This window comes from Euprymna scolopes, chromosome 41, assembly GCF_053919585.1.
Source record: "Euprymna scolopes isolate OS-2025 chromosome 41, ASM5391958v1, whole genome shotgun sequence".
In the NCBI taxonomy this organism is placed as follows: domain Eukaryota; kingdom Metazoa; phylum Mollusca; class Cephalopoda; order Sepiida; family Sepiolidae; genus Euprymna; species Euprymna scolopes.
In genome coordinates this window covers 24,348,601-24,370,269 of record NC_136522.1, presented here as the reverse complement: position 1 = coordinate 24,370,269, position 21,669 = coordinate 24,348,601, and the positions used below count along the sequence as shown (strand labels likewise).

General features: G+C 31.9%; 1 protein-coding gene across 1 annotated transcript in view; it reads right to left on the bottom strand.

Moving 5' to 3' along the window:
* The window catches only part of LOC145266429 (tectonic-3-like), a 63,774-nt gene extending 48,081 nt beyond the window's left edge, over nt 1–15,693 (bottom strand). Inside the window, exons 1-3 of the mRNA XM_080122099.1 lie at nt 15,456–15,693; nt 9,946–10,066; nt 6,752–6,858 (exon numbers count right to left, since the gene is read on the bottom strand). Coding sequence (XP_079978225.1) covers nt 6,752–6,858; nt 9,946–10,066; nt 15,456–15,660 — 433 coding nt within the window. The 5' untranslated portion in view covers nt 15,661–15,693. The remainder of the gene's footprint in view (nt 1–6,751; nt 6,859–9,945; nt 10,067–15,455) is intronic.
* Between the last annotated feature and the right edge of the window lie 5,976 nt (nt 15,694–21,669).

The window sequence follows — 21,669 nt, the reverse complement described above, 5'->3', positions numbered from 1 at the left end:
TGAACATTTAAAATGTTTAAAATTCAACGCTATTTCACGTGGTTAATGGTAGCCGAATGGATACGGTCTCCGCTAATCGAGCCAGAGATGTCTCGTGGTGCAGGGTTCGAATCGTTCGGCTGGTGTTAATCGTGACACCCTGCACTGAAGAATCCCAAAAGGATGAAACACTAGTTTCTGTAGGTATTTAATTATTATAGTAAAAAAAATAATTATGACAGCCCTTTTAAGAAATTCATTTCTTATCGTTGAGCACTTTCAGTTGAATTAAAGTCGGTCAATTTAGCTCTTATGCATAGATCATCGTATAACGATTAGATCACTCTCTGACTGACGTAATGAACATTTAAAATGTTTAAAATTCAACGCTATTTCACGCGGCTAATGGTAGCCGAATGGATACGGTCTCCGCTAATCGAACCAGAGATGACAAATGAGAATGAAAGAATAGGCTAATATGTTAAAAAATAATTTAAAGTAGGTACAATATATAAAGGTAAATTATTCTGGGAATATTATGTTTTTATGTTTGGAATTTTATAATTTTGATTTCAGTAACTTTATTTTTATACTTCCATAAACTTATTATATAAATAAATTCATAATTTATTATATAAATTTAAATAAAAAACTTTTACTTTTAAAATTAAGTAAAAAGCTTATTTTTATAACTTCACAAAACATATTTCTTATAAAATTGCAAATAAAATAAAAACTTATTTTTTAAATTTTATTATTAAAAGTGCAAATTGCAAGATTAATTGTTATTTTTACCTGTATACTTTTGTTAATTTTTATATTATAATTTTGTTAATTTTTATATTATAATTTTGTTAATTTTTATATTATAATTTTGTTAATTTTTATATTATAATTTTGTTAATTTTTATATCATAATTTTGTTAATTTTTATATCATAATTTTGTTAATTTTTATATCATAATTTTGTTAATTTTTATATCATAATTTTGTTAATTTTTATATCATAATTTTGTTAATTTTTATATCATAATTTTGTTAATTTTTATATCATAATTTTGTTAATTTTTATATTATAATTTTGTTAATTTTTATATTATAATTTTGTTAATTTTTATATTATAATTTTGTTAATTTTTATATTATAATTTTGTTAATTTTTATTGTATACTTCACAGTAGAAATATTGAAGAACAATAAAAGTGAAGGAACTGATTTGCCTTGTCACCAATTCCGATACCACTATGCTGGAAGTTAGGAAATACGTTAACTGATTATAACAGGATAAAGTACTTGTAAAATTCAGTTCTAAGTGACACTCTTCTAGAGGTTGAAGGTTTAATGCTTAGTGCAGGTGTTAATAACATACTTAAAACTTCTACCTCGTACTGACCATCAGCACGCATGCTACTCTCATGAATTAAATAAAAAAAAAATTAACAAAATTACATAGATAAAAATAACACAATTAGTGTTTATTTATATTTATATAATTAAAAAAACAATTTTTATAATTTCATAAACATATTTCTTATAACATTTCAAATAAAATAAAAACTTTTTTTTCTAATTTTGTTATTAAAAGTGAAAATTATAAGACTAATGGTATTATTTTTATCCGTATAATTTTAATTTTTATTGTCTAATTTTAATTTTTATTGTACAATTTAAATTTTTATTGTACAATTTTTATTTTTATAGCATACTTTTCAATCATTTTCTTTTTTTATATTTTATTTCAATAAATTAGGCTCCTTCAGTCTTTGACAAACTATGGACATCCACGTAGGGGTGCCTGCATGTGAAATATTTGTGGCAGGAGGTGCGCAAACTACAACCACACCTCTCCTGAGTAGATGGCAAGTAAAGTGGATGTTCAGGATGACTGGAAACAAATGCTGAGATAAGTGAGAGCATATACAGCGCCTAGAATTCCCAAATGGTCACCCATCTGGTATTAGCCAGGCTCAACGTTGCTTAACTTTGATGATCTGATGAGTTCAGCATAATCGCGTTGACACACTGGTTCAATAAATCAATTTACAATAAAAAAGGAACTGATTTGCCTTTTCATCGCTTCCGGTAGTTAGAAACGCCGTCGGGTTAGAAAGCACGTTAGCTGACTATAACTAATTGATGAAACCAAACACTGGCAGATATTTTAAATTAACATCATTTTAATTTTTAATTTTTATTTGTTTGCACATTTTAAAAATTTATACAGTAAAAGAAATAAAATTTTAGTCGTAACGTAGACAACTATTCAATTAAAATGAGTTATTAATGAATTTTATTTTCAGGTACTTAATTAAAAACATTTTTATTAACAGTCGTCTGGGCAAGACTAATTTTTGTAATTGTAGTGAAATATGTTATATTTCCAATAACATGGTACAACAATGACAAATGAAAATTGACTAGTCAGGAGCAAAGTTTAATTTGTCAGCTTAAACGCTCTCTTCAAAAATAAATTAAACATAAACTTTTATGTCTATGTTTTAAATATTTTATATCAAGTATTTTTTCTTCATGTGGATGTGCAGGCTCACATAAAGATAATCATCTTTATTAAATGACAAGAATTCCTTTATTATTGCAATACAACACAAAAATAAAGTCAGTTTAATAAGGGAAGTAATCCAGTTTCACCAAAGATGCACTTTAAAAGAGGGCGAAAATAATGGTGTACGAACTCTTGGCATTCATCAGAAGGAGTGTCTCAGACGTCCTATTGAAGGAGGTAATGTCTGGAAGGAAGCATCTTATATGATCAAACCGGATCATATCTCATCTTGACCTTGGCTTAATTTCATTTATAAATTGTTTTGTATATAAAAAATGTATATTTGATTGAAATATTTGTTTCATTATGTCCATCTTTCTATCTCCCACCCCATCACATGAAGACTTTTTTGTATAAAAAAAGTAAATCTGTTTTTTTATATGCAATAAACTTTATGCCAAGCTTATGAGTTATCTCCCTTTGACCGTACAATAAAACGGGGGAGGGTATTTTTATTTTTGCTTCACAAAATACAATAATTATTTTATTTATTTATTTTACTTTTTTTGAAAGATGCTCTTACCTTACACAAGGTTTCAAGATCAATTTTTAAATTTTTTTCTCTCGTACTTCATTTTCTGGTTCAGTTTCTGTTTTTTTATTTAGTATGCTTTTTATAGGGAAGCCATTCACTCTCTTGTGTTTCAAAGAAAATAATTCATTTTTGTTCAAATTTGCCATTTTTTCCTTGTCTAATAATTTCAGTGCAGGAGTAGGAATGAATACACTTCCCTAATAATGTCCTAATAAACTAACGTAAATCACTATCAACTACATACAGTATAGATCTAACATACATATATATATATATGCATACATACATATAAAAATGACCTTGTCTGTCTCTATCAAACTCTTCTGTCAATTTTTGGTCTACAGACTTGAGATAGGGGATTTGGACATGTGGAACAAATTTAATTTAGTCTTTAGCTGGTAAAATAAAGTCAGTTTAGTATAGGAAGGTAATCCAGTTTCACCAAAGAGGTAGCTACGCCAGAAATTAAGAAGTCCATTAGCTGATTATAACCGACATTGTATAAACAAAGAGTGGGTGAGAGTAATAAGCAGAAATTTAGTAAGAGAAGAGTCACGTGATGAGTAAAATTGTGAATAATGGAAGAAAAAAATGAAAAAAATAGTTTGGCTTATGTATTTAACCAGATCGAGTTACATATATACCAATAATTTCCGAAAATGCTATATACTGAGTTACCGCTAAACCGGTATTTTTCCGACCACGTGTTTTGTGTTATCAGGGACCTAAAAATAGCTACCCAATCGCGGCACCTCATCCGACTACATCTGTGCTGTGTGCATGGAGAAACACCTGAGATACAACAGACAGCACCCTGGAGTATCTTACAAAAACAACCATCAAAAGAAGGTGAAGACAAGATTCTGGTATAGTCACTGCAGAAAGTACCTGTGCATCAAGGAGGGCGCCACCTGTTGGGCAGACTGGCACACAAAGGCTGAATACTGGCCGTAGATGAAACTTGCCAACAATATGTATTAGATAAATTCTCAAACTAGGAAACAGCAATTCTTCCTCCTTTATCAGAAACATCATTCATCGATCTCTCGCTAGCAGCGCCCATTGGTCTCCACTGGAATTTGAGTGGCAGTAAGCCTCTCCAAGGTCCCAGTTCTCTTCACACTTGTCCAGCAGAGGTCTGATCAGTGCTCTTTCCTCGGTCTTTCCATCATCTTGATCCTTCTCGGCTATTTGGCATCATTCTTTTGTGAGGGGGGGGGGTGATTGGGTGATGGGAGGGAATGGGGGAGTGATAGAAAACTTGGTTTCATGCAACGCTTCATGTTCTGTCTCTGCAGCAGTTTGTCTGGTCTGTGCGTGTGGCTTATGTGTATTAGTCTCCGCATTCCAGGGTTTTCCTTAATATTTCAGCTGTTTTCATTATTGTTATTCATTGTATTTTTCCAGTCATTCCTCTGATTCCAATTTCTCCCATTCTTTTTTCAAAGTTTTTTGGAATTCTTCCTACTATTATAAGTATTATCTTGATTTTTTTTTTATCATCCATATCCCTTTCAGTTCTCTGGCCCTGTGTATTTGTTCTGTTTCTTCTTTTTCTTTGATATTTATCCTGTAGTCAGCTGGAACAGCAAAGTCTATGACTTTTCTTTCTTGTTAATTATTATGACATCCAGTCTTCTTGCTTGGATGGGTTTATCCGTTTGTATGTCCATGTCCCGTAGGATTTTGTGATTCTCGTTTTCAGTTACTGCTGCTGGCTTATGTTTGTACCATTTGTCTGCGCGTTAGAGATGCAGTTGTTTGCACAATTCCCAGTGTACTGCTCTTCCCACTTGGTTGTGCCTGTTCTTATATTCCTTTTGGGCTAGTTTGCTACATTTCCTTACTATATGGTTTATCATTTCGTCTCTTTGTCCACAGAGTCTGCATTTGCTGTTTTCTTGTGTTTTGTTGATCTTTGCTTTGATGTGGTTGGTTCTTATTGAGTTATCTTATGCTACCATTATTAGGGACTCAGTTTCTCTGTTTATGTGTCCTTTTCTCATCCATGTCCATATGTTTTCGTTATTCTCATCTTTTGCCATCCTTATGAATCTTCAATGCAGTTGTTTCTCTTCCCATGTTTTCTTTTCTTGTCTATCCTTTCTCTCTCTGTTTTCTGTTGTATTGATTTTTTAAGTGTCTCTTGCTGCCATAATTATCCTTTCAGTGTTTTGCATTATGTAATTTTCTAGTTTTTTTTATGTTATTCACACAGTCTTCTATGCATACCAGTCTCCTCCTGCTGTCTTTCCTTTTCATGTAGAGTTGGTCAACATCGTCCTTCGGGTATAGTGCATTGTGCATGGTCATGAGTTTCCGGGTTTTCTGTTTGAGTTGTCTCAGTTCTACTTTGGTCCACCCTATGAACGTTCCAGAGTATCTTACTAATGATACTGCCCATATATTTATACTTTTTATTAGGTTTCTGCTATAGAATTTAGTTTCCAGAAGTTTTCTTGTTCTCCTGAGGTATTCCTTTCCAATCTTCTTTTTCATTTCTGTGGCTTTGATGGTGTCTGCTTACAGAACTCCCAGGTATTTATAAGCGTCTTGTTCCCTTAGTGCCCTCATCTCTGTTTAGTTGGGTATTACTATTATTATAATTATTATTATCATTATCTTACTATTATTATAATTATTATTATCATTATCTTATTATTATTATTATTATTATTACCATTTTATTATTATCATTATTGTTATTATCTATATATTAATACGATAGCGTTTGTGTTATTGTGTGTCATGTTTACACCTGTTTTCTTCCGAGTAACTGACATTTAATTGTTATGCCCTTCCATTTCTTGTAATAAATAATTTTAGCAAGAATTCTTCATAAGTTTCGGCACTCAGTCATCCAAGTTTTTATGAATAATTTTACCAAGCGTTCTTTATAAGTTTTGGTTTTGGTTTCGATTATAACTGAAGGACCTCAGTTTTGGTTTCAGTTTCGATTCAAGCTGATGTACCCTAGTCATATGCATATATATTTTTTTTATTTTTGTAATCACAACTTTATAATATATAAGAATCAATCAAAAATTGACTATAATAATATATACAAAATCCGCATGAAGGAAAATATAATATTTAAGCGTATTTTACGCCAGGCGTTTTTGCTAACTTAGATAAATACAGTTGCAGTTTTAACAAAAGAGCTACAATAATATCAGTGCACCTCGATTTACCCTGAACATCTAGAGAAGCCAACATCAATATATTAAATATGAAAGAATCCGCTGTGGAATTTCCACAGGTTTCTCTAGTTATTATTATTATTCGATCTATTGTTCTCATGTTGAGTGCTGTTTTCATACTTTTGATTGATGTAACCTCTGACCTTTTTAATTGTATCTTGTCGAACGCGAGAATCTATTGAATTAGCACAGAATTTCAAATGGAATCCTTTATTTAATCCATAGGGATAGCATGTTCTTGTTCCATCAGCTAGGACTGTATAGAAATCTTAAATCATTCATAAATTGTACTTTTAGTGTCGCCTGCACTGAGGATTGAAACTTCAACCTTTAGAAGTATAACTTTTACAAAGTACTCTATCCACCATCGAGGTTGCATTGATGGAAACATGAAGATAACGCTCAAGATGAGAACAGTAGTCCAAAGAATCCAAATAATAAAAATAAATAATCTTCATCAAGCATAACACTTACAATTGTCGTAATAAATACAGAAGATTCCATTTGAAGACTTATTTGACACCAGTTTGGAATTCACAGCAAAGAAGATGTTTTCTTGGAAGCATAAGCGATCGTCAACGCTGAAAAAAAAAAAAAAGACAATGCAAAAACATGAACAAACATAGCAGATCTTTTTCTTTCATGAAAATCACTCTAGATAAAGCATGAAGTCACTTGATGTAAGAAGCTAAAAAAAAAAATCATACTACTTCAAGGTAAAAAAACAGCCAATAGGAAATGTTAGATGGACAAATTCCAATTCAGAAACAGCAATTCTTCCCCCTTTATCAGAAACATTGCTTATGGAATGTAAGGATAAATATTTGGTATCTATCCGTCCAGTAATGCAATTAAAAACAAGGACCTACACCAAGATCTAACATCGCTCATAAAATTTTACAAGGAAACAATTATTTATTTTGTATTAGAGTTTTTACAATACCATGAAGTCTCTGTTTGTGCAGGAGATTAATTAACAGAAAAGATAATATTGTACTTTGTTTTATTTATAACAAAGCCCTATAACAAGATTGTTCTTGTGGTAAGATTTTATGACAACAAAAATTTGGAATAAAATCAACTCTAAGATATTGTATATCCGCCATATGGATAATCTTCAGGCAATTGTATGAATCCCTTTGTATGTGAGTGACAACATACATATCTGACTTACTCTTGTAAGGCTGCGAGATGCCATTGACAATGCAATGTTAAAACAACTGGATCCTGGTTATATTGTATCGGATGAAAAAATTGTCAGTCTCACTATAAAAGCTGCCATGAGAAATTATATTTGTTCCAATTCATATTGCCTGTGAATGTTAAGCCGGGAAGTTTGAATGATTATCTTTGGAATATTATTCGCAAGAATAACATCTACGCCGATGATACCACTCTCTATTTTAGTGTTTCTTCTTGCCCATCTCCCTGCGATCAATTGAAATATGCAGCTGATTTAGAAGTTGATCTGAGTTCAGTTATGGATTGGAGTACGAAATGGTTTGTTTTGTTTGATCCTGTAAAAACTCAGTTTGTATCTTTCAGTATAGGCATGTCTCATTTTGTCTTGAGACTTGAGAATTTCAAGAAGTGAGGTGTCTTTTCTTGAGGAGAAATGAATTTCTTGGTCTTTTGTATCGAATCTTTTTTGAGTGCATAAATTAGATCCATTTTTTTGCTTCTTGTAAAGTCTGTTCTCTCTATTGCTAAAAGCACTTTCTCACACAATGTCTACAAATCTACTATTGTTAGATAATGATGTGGTTAAAAGTTTAATTAGTTATTATCAGTCTATCTATTTATCTATCTATTCAGTGATATTGTTAAAATAGTTTAGATTGGAAGTTATTTATTGTTTATAGAATAAAGTGTAGCAATGGGTTTTAGTTGACGATCTTTACATAAATTAGCTAGGTTAATAAACAAAATGATTTTGGGCAGGCATACGTGGAAAGGTTGCACATTGAGATACATGCGCTTTTTGAATGATGACATAACAGAACTGAGGTCAAGAGGTCGGGAAGTTTAGTCAGTCGAAGAGTTTGAGTTTGGTCATGGAAGTGAAGACATGCTTCAAGCCAGGAAGCGAGGCTGTGAAGAACAAGCATGTAGACACAAAATGCAGACTCCTTGTGAAGACCATTGGAGACAGCTGAAATAAATTTATATTTTAAAAATATAAAGTGTTGTTCTGTGGTTTCACAAAAGAAGGAAGAACAGAGGTCTCAATTGGTTATGGTGTAGGTCAGTTCATGTTTCATCACGGAGTTGAATAGTGAAGATAGAACTCTTGGAGAAAGAAAAGGTATGAGACATATATTATTCTTCTTATAAAAATTGATACCATTAAGTAAATATGAATTGAAATATATACCCGTGTTATAACTCTGATACAACATGACTCAGTTTATTCGTCGATATCATATCCCCTGGCTAAACAATACACAGAATTTATACATTTATAACAAGTGCCGTTATAAGAACAATATCTCTCACCCACTATACAACACATGACTGTTTTGGTGCCGATCCACCTCTTTATATAACACTATCAGACAAATGTATGGAGTACTGTTGTCATATTTGGGCTGGTGAATATCCATCTCATTTGGGAGTTCTTGATAAGGTGAAGGAATGTATCTAGAATTATTCTTAAGAAGAAATCAACTCTAAAACTTCTTGCTTACAATTTTTCCATGAGAAATTGCGCCACAACTGGTGTGGCAATGTCACTCGCCATTGATTATCGGAAACGGTCCAAAATTTGCCAACATTTGACACATTTTGTTAATATCTGAAAATTATTTGATTCTTCAATATCCGTTCATTTTGATCTGTTTACCTGGTCACGTATCTGATACGTTTTTTTTTTACCAAATTGCATTGGCACCGTCTTCAAAATTTAACTTATGACACATACGTGTTCACCTTATTTTTTTTTACTAGCAAATGTACCTAGCATTGCCTGGTATTAAACATAATGTTAAATTCTTTTAAAAAAATGAATAAAAAACAGAAAGAAACTGAGACATGTGCATGCAAGTATTATGTTTTTTCTAAACAATTCACTTTTTGTAAGTAAAGAAAAAAATACTCTAGCTTAGATCGAAACCAAAACCTAAAGACAGTGAGTCAAGTACGATAACCATTAGGCCAGCTGGACACGATCTTTAAAAAGTGTTTTCAAACCTACTCATTCTTAAATAAAGAGGCTATTATGTGAACGATTCCCAGTTGTGAAGCAGTTGACAAACAGATAAAAATCCAATGACTAAGTACCAATTTTTCAATTTTGACCCCTTGCCGGATGAAAACTGAATACCCTATATACCAAATTTCAAGTCTGTAGATCAAAAATTCATTGACCATATAAGTTGAGAAGTGTCCTCACACACACACATTCTCACTTTTATAGATATATATAGATAAATTATGCTTCTTCAGGGATATAACACATTGTTCCACTCTAAGTGCACAAAATGGTATCTCAATCTGACAGAAGCAAGGTAAGCGTCTAAAAAAAAATTTAAAAAAAAAAAAAATGGGCCAAACTGTTGGAATGATTGCCGTAAAGATTAACTGGTATAAACAGCACAAAGTGGTTGACGCCCTCCTCCTCACACACACACACGGTTGAGGTACAGAACAAAAACAAAAAAACTATTTACATTGAATTAAAGGTGATACATTCCGTGAATGTAGTGCGGTCAGCAGCTGAACAGTCGGAATCACAGCAACAGTTCACATCGCAACCTTTGACTGTCAAATCGCATGGACAAGGACCAATATCTGAAAAAAAAAAATGAGCAAACGAATGTAACATATTTTCAAAACATTTTGTTATTCTATTGTTTTATATTTATTTTTTTATATCTGTTTCATTTTTCTTCAGTCAAAGTTTTCAGAAATCAATTATCCCCCAACCAGGAACTAAAACTTGAACTCTATATAAAATACATAGACATTCGATTATTCCATTTAAATTCTTTACTTCTCAAACACTGCGTAAAGAAGTTGAGAATATAATTTTCCTCTCCCCAATTGACAATGCAAATCTATATATCTATAAAAGTGAATGTGTCTGTGTGTATACATTTCCCTACACAATAACTGTCAATGTCTACAGACTCGAAATTTGATATACAGGGAAAATCTTTGTAATCTGTTTTCGGCCAGAAATTTGGCTATTAAGGGGTCAAAGTTTAATGATTTGACCTTTGAGAACTCTACCAAACTCCTCCGCCAATTTTGGGTATAAACAATTGAAACTTTAGATATAGGTTCCTTGGACATGGATCTAACTTAATAACTTGATTTGAGCCAAAAACAATAAATCTTAAGGGGTCATAATAGGGGTCAAAGTTAAAAAAAATGACCCCTTTTTTTTTTTGCTCAACATACACCTCCAAACACCCAGGCAACGCTGGGCTGAAATGTCAGTATATTTATAAAAGTGAAATTGTCTGTCCGTGTGCATGTGTGTGTACATTTCCCTACTAAACTACTCTGTCAATTTTCAGTCTACAGACTCGAGATTTGACATAAGAGGTATTGAGATTTGGGAAAATCTTTTTAATCGGTTTTCGGCCAGAAATGTGGCTGTCAAGGTGTCAAAGTTCAACGATTTGACCTTTTCAAACACTACCAAACTCCTCCACCAATTTTGGGTCTAAACACTTGAAATTTTAGATATAGGTTAATTGGACATGGATCAAACTTTTTAATTTGATTTGATCCCAAAACAATAAATGTTAAGGGATCGAAATTGGGGTCAAAGTTAAAAAAAATTGGACCTCTGTGGTCTCTTTCTTCCAAATAACTCAGCCAATTTTTTATCTAAACATTTGACATAAAGTGTTTTCAGAGATTGGAAAAGCTTTTTAATCAGTTTTTGGCCGAAAATTTGGCTTCCAAGGGGTCAAAGTTCAAAAGATTTTACCTTTGAGGTCTCTAGCAAACTATTCAGCCAATTTTGGGTCTAAACATTTGAAATTTTACATAAACGGTATTCAGACATGCACCAAGCTTTTTAATCAGTTTTGGGGCTAAAATTTGATTGCCAAGAGGTTAAAGTTGAAAGAGTTGACCTTTGCAGACTCTACCAAACTCCTCGACCAATTTTGGGTCTAAACACTTGAAATTTTATATGTAGGTTACCTGAACACGAGTAAAACTTTTTAATATATATATACATATGCACATAAAGTTATGAACAGTACATAGGGTCCGAGCAAAACCGGGCTGAACTGCTAGTATGTTATAACATATCTTTCTCTTGGTCTTACTGAATTCCCGGACAATAATTCCTCATGTCTGGTGAAGTATCCAGCTTCATGCTATTACTTGCTTGGAGTAACATTATTCAGAGAAGGTGCACCATTCCTTGTAAAAGCCAGAGTGGGCTAGCCATACTGAGAAGATCTTATTTAGGCTGCAAATCTCTACAATTATATAAACACAACTTTGTCTGTGTGTGTGTGTGTGCGCGGGTTCGTTCCTTATAGACTCTGAAACAGCTGAACAGATTTCTTTTAAAATTTACAGAACTTTAGTATATAATTCTGAGAGTGATCTTAGTCAAGTTTTGTCTCAGAATACCCCCGATAATTACTGATAGTCAACAATCAAAACCGTTATTTTAATTCATCTATCATCGGTAAAGCCATTTTTTCCATGTCGTCACTTAGCAACAACGATAGAACAATGGGCCGTGAAAATTCTACTGTGGTGAGTAACTTGATAGCATATTTTTTCTTGTATGACATGTTCTGTAGGTTCAAATTCCGCATGTAAATTTCTTTAGTTTTTTTCATTAACTGCAAAGAATTTTATAAGACTTGAAAATTTACGTATTTCTTAGCAGCGCAAAAGTAAATTATCTTTCTGTTTTTGAATGTCCATTGAACAAGCAACTGATCCTGAAGAAATTGCAAAACAGTCTCCACGCATATTTAGTGAAAATGTCATTCAGAGGTTTCTTATATATTGGTTTAACAAAACATAGGACCCAACAACCAAGCACAAGTAGTATGCCCGGCAACATAAGATAAGGAATTTTTCGACACAGTTGACTAATTGTAGAACTATACAGTGACAACCGAATAAATTCTTACACCGAATAGATAGTCGAATTTTGATTCTGTAGTTGCTTTCACATACAGTTCAAGAAATCATGGTCCCCAACACCTTGCCAAAATAGTTGGTTTTGAGTTGGAATAAATAGTTGCTAAAGAGACAAATCAGGGAAATTAGATCAGAGTTACTGTTGACATAAGCGCCGAATGATCCAGTAGATGTGCTGGATGTATTTTTAACAAAAAAAGCCCCAAAAAACAAAAACATCATCCACAATTATGTTGTTACAATTGTCGAACCCTAAATTTAAGTCAAGAGAGATAAGTCAGTTTTCCATACAGAATTGGTAGCACAACTCTTCAACATTAAAACATATAAGATTCGATAAATTTTATTTTAGCATTATGGAAGTATGGGCGACCCTAGATCTGGCTGTACTGGTCTCAGATGAAAACCTTGAGTTGAAAAAATTGCTACTTCTGCAGTTAAAATCCCGTTTTTCCACGAGTCTTGCTCGGCAACGCCTGGCAGATGACGAAAACTGCCAAATTATACCGAGCGGACAGAAGTCAATACAAAAACAGGCACTTCTGCATGACAGTGACATGAGGTGAATGTGTGTATTTTAGTTTCAAGAATGGACGATAGACGGCATGTGTCAGCCGAACAGGGGTCGATAACTCGTACCTTTCTTAAAAGTTTGGTGCAAAGACAATCCCTTGGAAGGGATTTTTGAACAAATAAGGGAACTCTATCCCTTGTAACTGTGCAAAAACACTATATGCCAAAAAGGTTTCAATGAAAGTCAATCATTGAAGAAAAACAATATTATCAAAAAAATTTTATAAATTTTTTTATAAATAAATAAATAAAAACTTTTATATTAAAATTATATTTTGCTACATTGACAAACAAATTATATTTTGATGTTTATACAATCTTACTGTGACAAAAAACAAAAACAAACTATCTTTGTTTACACACACACACACACAAAAAAAAATTATTCTTAAATCTCTATAAATGTTTCATGTTTTTAAATTTTCATATATGTTTATACAATCTTACTGTGAAAATAAAAACAATCTTTCTGTAAAAACAACTTATTCTTAAACCTTTATAAACATTTAATATTTTAAAAATTCTATTTTGGGACCTTGACAAACTAAAATGATATTTTGATATATTAAATTACTCATTGAAAAGAAATTATATTAATACATTAAAATCATATTTTGATAAATTAAATCACTCATTAAAAAGAAATTATATTAATACATTAAAATGATATTTTGATATATTAATTCACTCATTGAAAATAAATTATATTAATACATTAAAATTATATTTTGATACATTAAATCACTCATTGAAAATAAATTATATTAATACACTAAAATTATATTTTGATACATTAAATCACTCATTGAAAATAAATTATATTAATACACTAAAATTATATTTTGATACATTAAATCACTCATTGAAAATAAATTATATTAATACACTAAAATTATATTTTGATACATTAAATCACTCATTGAAAATAAATTATATTAATACACTAAAATTATATTTTGATACATTAAATCACTCATTGAAAATAAATTATATTAATACACTAAAATTATATTTTGATAGATTAAATCACTCATTAAAAAGAAATTATATTAATACATTAAAATGATATTTTGATACATTTTTTTATTCAATAAATGTTTTAATTTTCATATTTTTTGTATTATTTCGTTATATATTTTTGCGTTATCGTAAACACTTGTTTATATTTGACGTTCACATAATGGCTGCTAGATGTCATTTCTATTTCGAAGAACAGGGGTCGATAACTCGTCTCTGTTACTAATATGTCACTGTCATGCAGAAAGTGCCAAAAACATTTTATTGAAAATTGCTCCAAAATTTGATAGAAATGCCCAGGAATTTTCTTTTACAAAAGCAAAGGCACTATGAGATTAATGATATATATAAAAATGAATTCGGTCTCGTCAGCTCGAATATGAATTCAGTCTCATCAGCTCGAATCGAAACCAAAATATTCAGTACTCCAGCCATAGTCGATATTTAGTGTTAAAGCACAACACGAACATGAAGAAATATGTAAATTGGAAAAAAAAAAACAAAAAAACTTTGCATCACGTTTGCATAAGGCTGGTAAAGAGAAAGACAAAATAGATGTTTCGATTTTTATATATTTTTGTATTATTTCGTTATATATTTTTGCGTTATATGTTTATATTTGAGTTCACATAATGGCTGCTAGATGTCATTTCTATTTTGAAGAACAGGGGTCGATAAATGTCACTGTTATGCAGAAGTGCTGGTACTTGTACAGTTTAATCAAGACATTAAAAAAAAAAAAAAATGAAAATATCGAAAACAGTTTAAATTGTACGTATCCATTATGGAATGGAAGTTCTCCGAAAAAAAAAAAAAATTACAATTAATTTCATGCAGTAGTTTTTGTTTTTGTTTTTGTTTTTACAGCGAAAAAAAAACCAATTTGTTATGATACCGAGCAAAAGGTTCGATTTTTAGGAAGAAAAGCTAGTAATAAAGATGAGGAGGGAGTGTTGGCGCTTTAAACTGAGTTATCTCCCCGTGGCGTTTCTAAAAATGCAAACAAATTTTAAAAATTCAAAGATCTACCTTCAACGTGCTGTTATAAAAACGTGTTTTCCGCTTTAAAAAAAGTACCTTTATTTTTATTGTCGACTGTTTTATTTTTATTTATTTTTACTTTTGTAATAAAAGTTTTGTTTCTTTGATTTAATGAACAAATGTTTCTATTTTTACTTGTAATTATTTTTCTGCTGGACCATTTTTCGTGATTTTTTTTTTTTTTTTTTAAATTTATGAATTTATACTAATTTCCACATGGCACGAAAATACGTAATAATGTTTTCACCTGAAATGCGTTGGTTTAAAAGCTAGTCAATCTATACAAGCACCAAGATTGTTTATGACTACTCCTCTCATCCGCTAATAAGGTTTCCATGCGGCCAACGTCAGATCGGTACAACTACGAAAAATCCGTGGAAACTCATTCTGTCCCACTGGTTGCTATCGGCCTTCTTGTTCTTACCTGTATTCCGTGGCAACGGTTTCGGTGGAACTGTGGGCGTACTGCTCTCCTTAGGAGTTGAAGAAACAATGGACGGAGTAGTCGATGAATATATGCTGCTTCCCGTAGCCTGGCTAGCACTCTGCGCTGAAGTTTCTCCACAAAAAACGACCAAGACGAAAAACAGAAGCGTCGACGGTATCCAAGGAAACATTTCGGGCGCCATTTTTCATAAGTTATCAACAGCAGCAGCGGCAAAGAAAACGGTGTCGGGCAAAATATGTTCCCTGGGAAAAATACGCCCAAAAGTTTGAATTCATGCAACAAAATATGTTGATAAAAGCTTGGCCCTCGGGCCAAGATCACAGTGTAGTATCCGTTCTAATATTACACGTCACCGTTTCTCTCCTCGGTCAGTGGAGGAGGAATCCTTCATGACTGAAACAATTTTTATTTTTGTTCATATCCAAAGTGCCCCTTTTTGAGGAACTGAATTTTACCCGCATTAAAAACCGACCTTGTGTCTAACTGTGCACTCGTGGGGAGACAAGTAAATAGGAACAGTTCATTCTTGTCAGACTCCGCTTCAGGTACTTAAATTTTCAACCGCCAGGTTAATATTAAATTGAAATATGGTAACAGAATTTTGGGTTCGTCACCAAAATCCTCTTTTCATGGTAACAAAGGAAAAAAAAAGGGGGGGGGGAAGCATTTATGGCAAATTTCTCGGAAAAGAGTAACTAGAGGAAATGAGCAAAAGAAATACAAACCCGAATGTGTTTAAAATGATCCAAATTTATTAAAACAAAAAGTTATCGATTGCCTTTATTTCCCAAGGCTGAGGTTAAAAACTCCTTAAGGAAACATTTAAAAATACATATAAAACAAATACAAAAAAAGACGTCAATCCTTACTTGCAAGAAAGGCTGAAAGAAAAGGACATATAAAAAACGGAAAACAATCCTTGTTTTGAATTCAGTCCTTTTAACAAAATGTTCAGTCTTTCTTTGACAAAATGTCCTTTTTTTTTTCTTTTCCGAAAGGAATCACAAAGTTTCTTTGACCTAAAATGGGAGAAAGAAGTATTTTCCCTTTGTGAAGGCTCATGTGCTTTTTAATTCAAAGGGGAGAGAGAAACAGAAGACCATAAGGCCGTTTTGGTAGGCTTTATGTGTACAAATACGAAGTAAATTCTCGTATTATGGAAGATTTCCTTTCTGGAGGAAACTTTGGTTGAAAAATCTTTCAAAGAGGAGATTTTCTTTCTAGGGGCGATATTCTGCTCGTCTCGTCGGCAAAATTAATTTTTGTTCTTCTTAGAAAAGAACTCCACAACACTCGGCTGTTTCCTTCATTAATCCTTTGAGAATAATTTACCAGTTGTAAGACTCGTTTGTCCTTTAATAACCGGTATTAATCTTCCAGTCGTAAGACCTAGTTGTCTTATAATGACTGAGAATAAAATAACGTTAACAGTTTAGTACTACCCAATAGAGTTCTAAACAAACGTCTTTCTCCAAAAGAGGAGAGAAAAAAAAAAGTAGAATTTAACGTCAAGAATCCTTTTTTGACGGAGTCGAATAGCATCCTTCTTCTTGACCGGCTAGGTTCGAACTGACTAAAACGGGCAAAAAGCCTCTCCTCCTCCTCCCTCCAGAGGGTAGGAGTGGAGCCGACTGCTAGAAAGGGAACTATACCTATGCTGCTGATGATGATAATGATGGAAGTGACCTGCCGGTCAAGGAATGCGTTCCTTGACCCAAATGAGATGTTAAATGGGTATAAATAAAAAAATAAATAAAAATTATTTCTCCATTAAAAATTTCAACACTGGTCCTGTTCGGTTGCAAGGGATCAACCTTCCAGGTATTACCTCCTTCTTTAGGACAAGGATTGGTTTGTTGCTGTTGGCATGAGGCACTCTTAAGGGTTAAATCAAGGAGAGTTTTGCATCCGTTCAAAGTGCACTCTTTTTGAGAGCTAGACTTCTCATATTTAACTTATTTCACATCTCAGATTATTGGAGATTCGAGTACATGAGAATAGGAGGCGATTGATTATTGAAAGATTGTCTATAATTATTTTGTGACCAAAATATTTTTAGGGAATTAATTTCTATTTCAGTCATGTAAATTTTTTCGAGTGTTGAACAAATCACAGACTAGTGTCGTATTTTGTTCTAGTTTTTCCACAATGAAAAGGCAGCAGCAGCAACGTTCTTCTCCTTCTCCTCCTTCTCTCAACTGACTATAAACTCACATAAGAATGAAACAACGCCCAAAAAAGAAAAGACACCTGACGAACAAACGAACAAAAAAATATGTCAGAACTCCTTACGGATTCACGTCAACTCCTCTTAATGCAAATTGTATTTCATGGTAGCAATACTCACGCCTCTGCTCTCTCTCCCTCCCTCTCTCTCTCTCTCTCTCTCTCTCTCTCTCTCTCTCTCTCTCTCAGTTGTCTAAAACTCGACTCACTATTCTCGCCAATTCATCTCTGTAATCAACACTATATTTTCTTATATGCAAATTTCTGGCAGAAGTTACATAAAAACTCATCTACAAAATTAAGTTTCTCTTTTCTTCATCCCTCTCCAATCCTGTAACAGGCCAACAGATGCACAGTCATTTACAATTATTTTGATTCAATCGCCGTTAAGCATTTGTAATATAACCCTAAGAAAAAGAGGCAATCTAACTTCTCAACAGATTTCTAACATGAGTCTCTGTTCTTCTCACTGTTCTCTGAAAATTGACTCAATCCATTCTTTCTATTTATGTCAATTGGTCGCCACAGATGCAAATTTGTTAACCACATATGCAAATTTGTTATTGACATATGCAAAGCAGTCTCAGCTATAAATTGTGAAGAGAAACTAGTTTTTTTTTTTTTTTACTTTGGACATGGCTCATTCTCTTTTCAGTTATTAAGTGTTTCTCTTTATTATTACACTAGTTGAACCAAATAAGTGTTATAGTACTAGGAAAAAGTCATAAAGAAAAACGCAAACAACAGATTAAGGTAGAAAGAATATATTGTACAAGAAAGTGAATACAAAGAAAAATTCTTAGTATTTTCGACTGTTAAGTTAGACAATTTGTAGTTAAGCATTAGATCGCTTTATTTCCCCATAAGAGTATTAATTCTCAGTGTTTTTATGAATGTTAGAAGAGTCCATTATGAGTAAAACGGGTAAGTCTGTATAATACCCCCCTCCCAAGCCAGTAATCTACAAGAGGTACTTAGTATCTTTTCCTTTTTTAATTGGTAGTTAAAGAATTCTTGAATTTCCTTTTTTTTCCCAATTGGTGGTGTTCTGGAGCTGCTTGAGGTTTTTCGCTGTTGAAAGTGTTGTATATTGTCTCAATGACCTCTTCTTTGTGAGGTGCATAATTTGAATAATCCAACAGACGTTTTTTTTTGTTTTGTTTTTCTATCTGATTAAGGTGTCTTTTATGCATGATTTTAGGACTTTGAATCATACCAATTCTTTTGTCTAATTCCCAGAAAGACATGTTATTTTTGTAAGTCTTGTAAAAAACTTTTTCTCCTGAGCCATAGCGTTTCTAGGACACAATAGAGAATTTTGTTTGCTTTGGTAACAGTTTTTCAAATGTCTTATCTTCTGCTGAAACGTAGTCTCTATTCGGGATGCATCCAATAGTGTATTAGGATTAGGTGAGATTCTATAAACTTGTAGAAACTGTAGTAATGCCATTTCTACAGGTGTGCTGCGTGCTTTTTTAAGTTCTCGTTTCAAAATGTTGACGAAGCGTTCCATCATTCTGTTAGATCATGGTTGATACTGGGGAGTCGTGACGTGATTAATTTGGAACATTCACAGAACTCCTTGAAATCTGTGGGCGTAAATTGAGTCCCGTTGTCACTTACGAGGCAGTAGATAACTCCAAACCAGGCAAACAATTCACGGAAAAAATAAATAATCACCCTGTAGTGGGCTTCTTACATCTGAGCACTTCTGGCCATGAATCATGATCATTGAGAAATTCTGCCATTTTAAAAACTTCAATTTGAACTTTGCACAAAACACAGCAACTCATGACTCTTTGCTCTACGTATCATATGTTTTCGATTTGTTTTTATTCATTCAAGTTTAAATTTATTTAATTGTACCTATCATCACCATCATCATGGTCATTGAGGAATCCTGCCGTTTTAAATGCTTCTTCAAAAGTTAGGTATATATACTAGGTATGGGTAATAATGGCAGAAAAAAAGATAGGGAGACACTGTTTTAAAAGCCGGTTATCATAATCTTTTGGTAGGTTTCTGATCACTTTTTGATTGTATTTGAAAGATTAAAGACTAAAGTTAATTTCCAAAAGGACAAAATATTTGTACACGTAAAAAAAAAAAAAAAAATTTATAATGAAAAATGTTTTCATGGTGACATTCGGAAGCTGACTAATTCAGCTAAATTTTGAAGTTAAATAAATTCATTGTAAAAATCCTTTGAAAGATAAATATTAGATTTCTGGTTCCATTTCAAAGATAATTAGTAAAGTAAAGTCCTAAGATATTGAATTGAATTTAAAAAAAAAAACACCTTGTTTGTACAAAAAATAGCTTAATTAGCCCCCAAATGTGAGAGATTTTAGCTTTGCTTAAACAAAAAGTAACAAAGTCGGCTAAGTGTGGATTCTATAGAAGCCCAAAATGTCAGAAAGTCTAAAGGCTGCCTGTAAATGACGTCAGGTAGTTGGAGGGAAGTATTGGTTGAAGTATTGGTTGTCTTGTTTTTCCCCAGTCTTGCATCCGTACAATTCCTATCGTGAACGTTTGCATAATTTTTATCATTTTTTAATTTAATTATTTTTCTGTATTCCTGCTTCTGAATTAATTTTTTTTTAATATTTTTCAAGATTATAAAAAAATTAAGTTATGCCGAAAGTTTCACATTCATGCCAGCAGAGGAAGATATTAGAATCTTACCTATAAAAATAAATGGAACCTGTAATCTAAAAAAGATGTAGCAATATATTTTGCAATTATAATTTTTTTTTGTGTGAAAATATTAAATAAACAATGCTTAATTCAATGATAATATCGGTAGTTTCAGAAATTATAAATAAATATATACATATATTGAACATGTAAGCTTAAGAAGCTAATTCAACGCAGATATTTTTAAAAGAATAAACAAACATTTATTTGTTTATAAATCAATTTTTTCAGCATCATAGCGCCCTCGTCAGGAAAGAAACAGTTTTTTCTTTTTCTTTTTCTTTTTCTTGCCTCATGGCGTTGTGCCACCAAGGAAAATAAGATCTGTGTAGTCTTCTTCAACGTTGATGTTTTAAATGTCCATCAGGAGATCTGGTGGTCACACATGAAGTGAATTATAAAGACTTTTTCTCTGTGATAAAAGCGTAAAAATTTTTAAATTGAAAATGAAAGTTTATATATATATATATATATATATATATATATATATATATATATATATATATATATATATATATATTAGTGTTGGGACGATTAATCAGAAAAATCAGAGCTTTTTGTGGTATCAGAATTTGTATCGGAATTGGAAAAATTTTAGCTTATTTTCCGATGCCAAAACTGATTCCTTAAATTATCTTTCTTAATTTGATTTTAGTTAAGCAAAAATCCTCAACTACTGGTAACAATAATAAAATAATAAATATTTACTGATTAAAACTTCCAGTAAGACTGAAATCTCTGGATCATACCCTCACAAGTGTGATTTTATGTTTGAGAAAATATAGGCACATTTAAGATGTTTTTTTTTTTTACAATAATTGGGGCAAAATAATGCTTTTAGAATTAAATATTTAGAAATTTATAAAGAATCAGAATCAGAATTGGTAATTGTATCGGAATCGGGAATTGTATCGGAATTGGGAAAAATATTGGAATCGTCCCATCACTAATATATATATATATATATATATATATATATATATATATATATATATATATATACATTTCATATATATATATATATATATATATATATACATTTCATATATATATATATGTATACATTTCAATGGTTTTACACGAGTATTGATATGTTGCTACATATTCATGAGTATGTTTCAATCAACCAGCTACAAGTAACTAGAGACCTCTTTAGGTGATATTGCTTATACAAAAGTTTAGTCCGTATATATATATATATATATATATATATATATATATATGAAAAATAGATTGAAGGTTGAAGGACCTGAACGCTTAATATTTC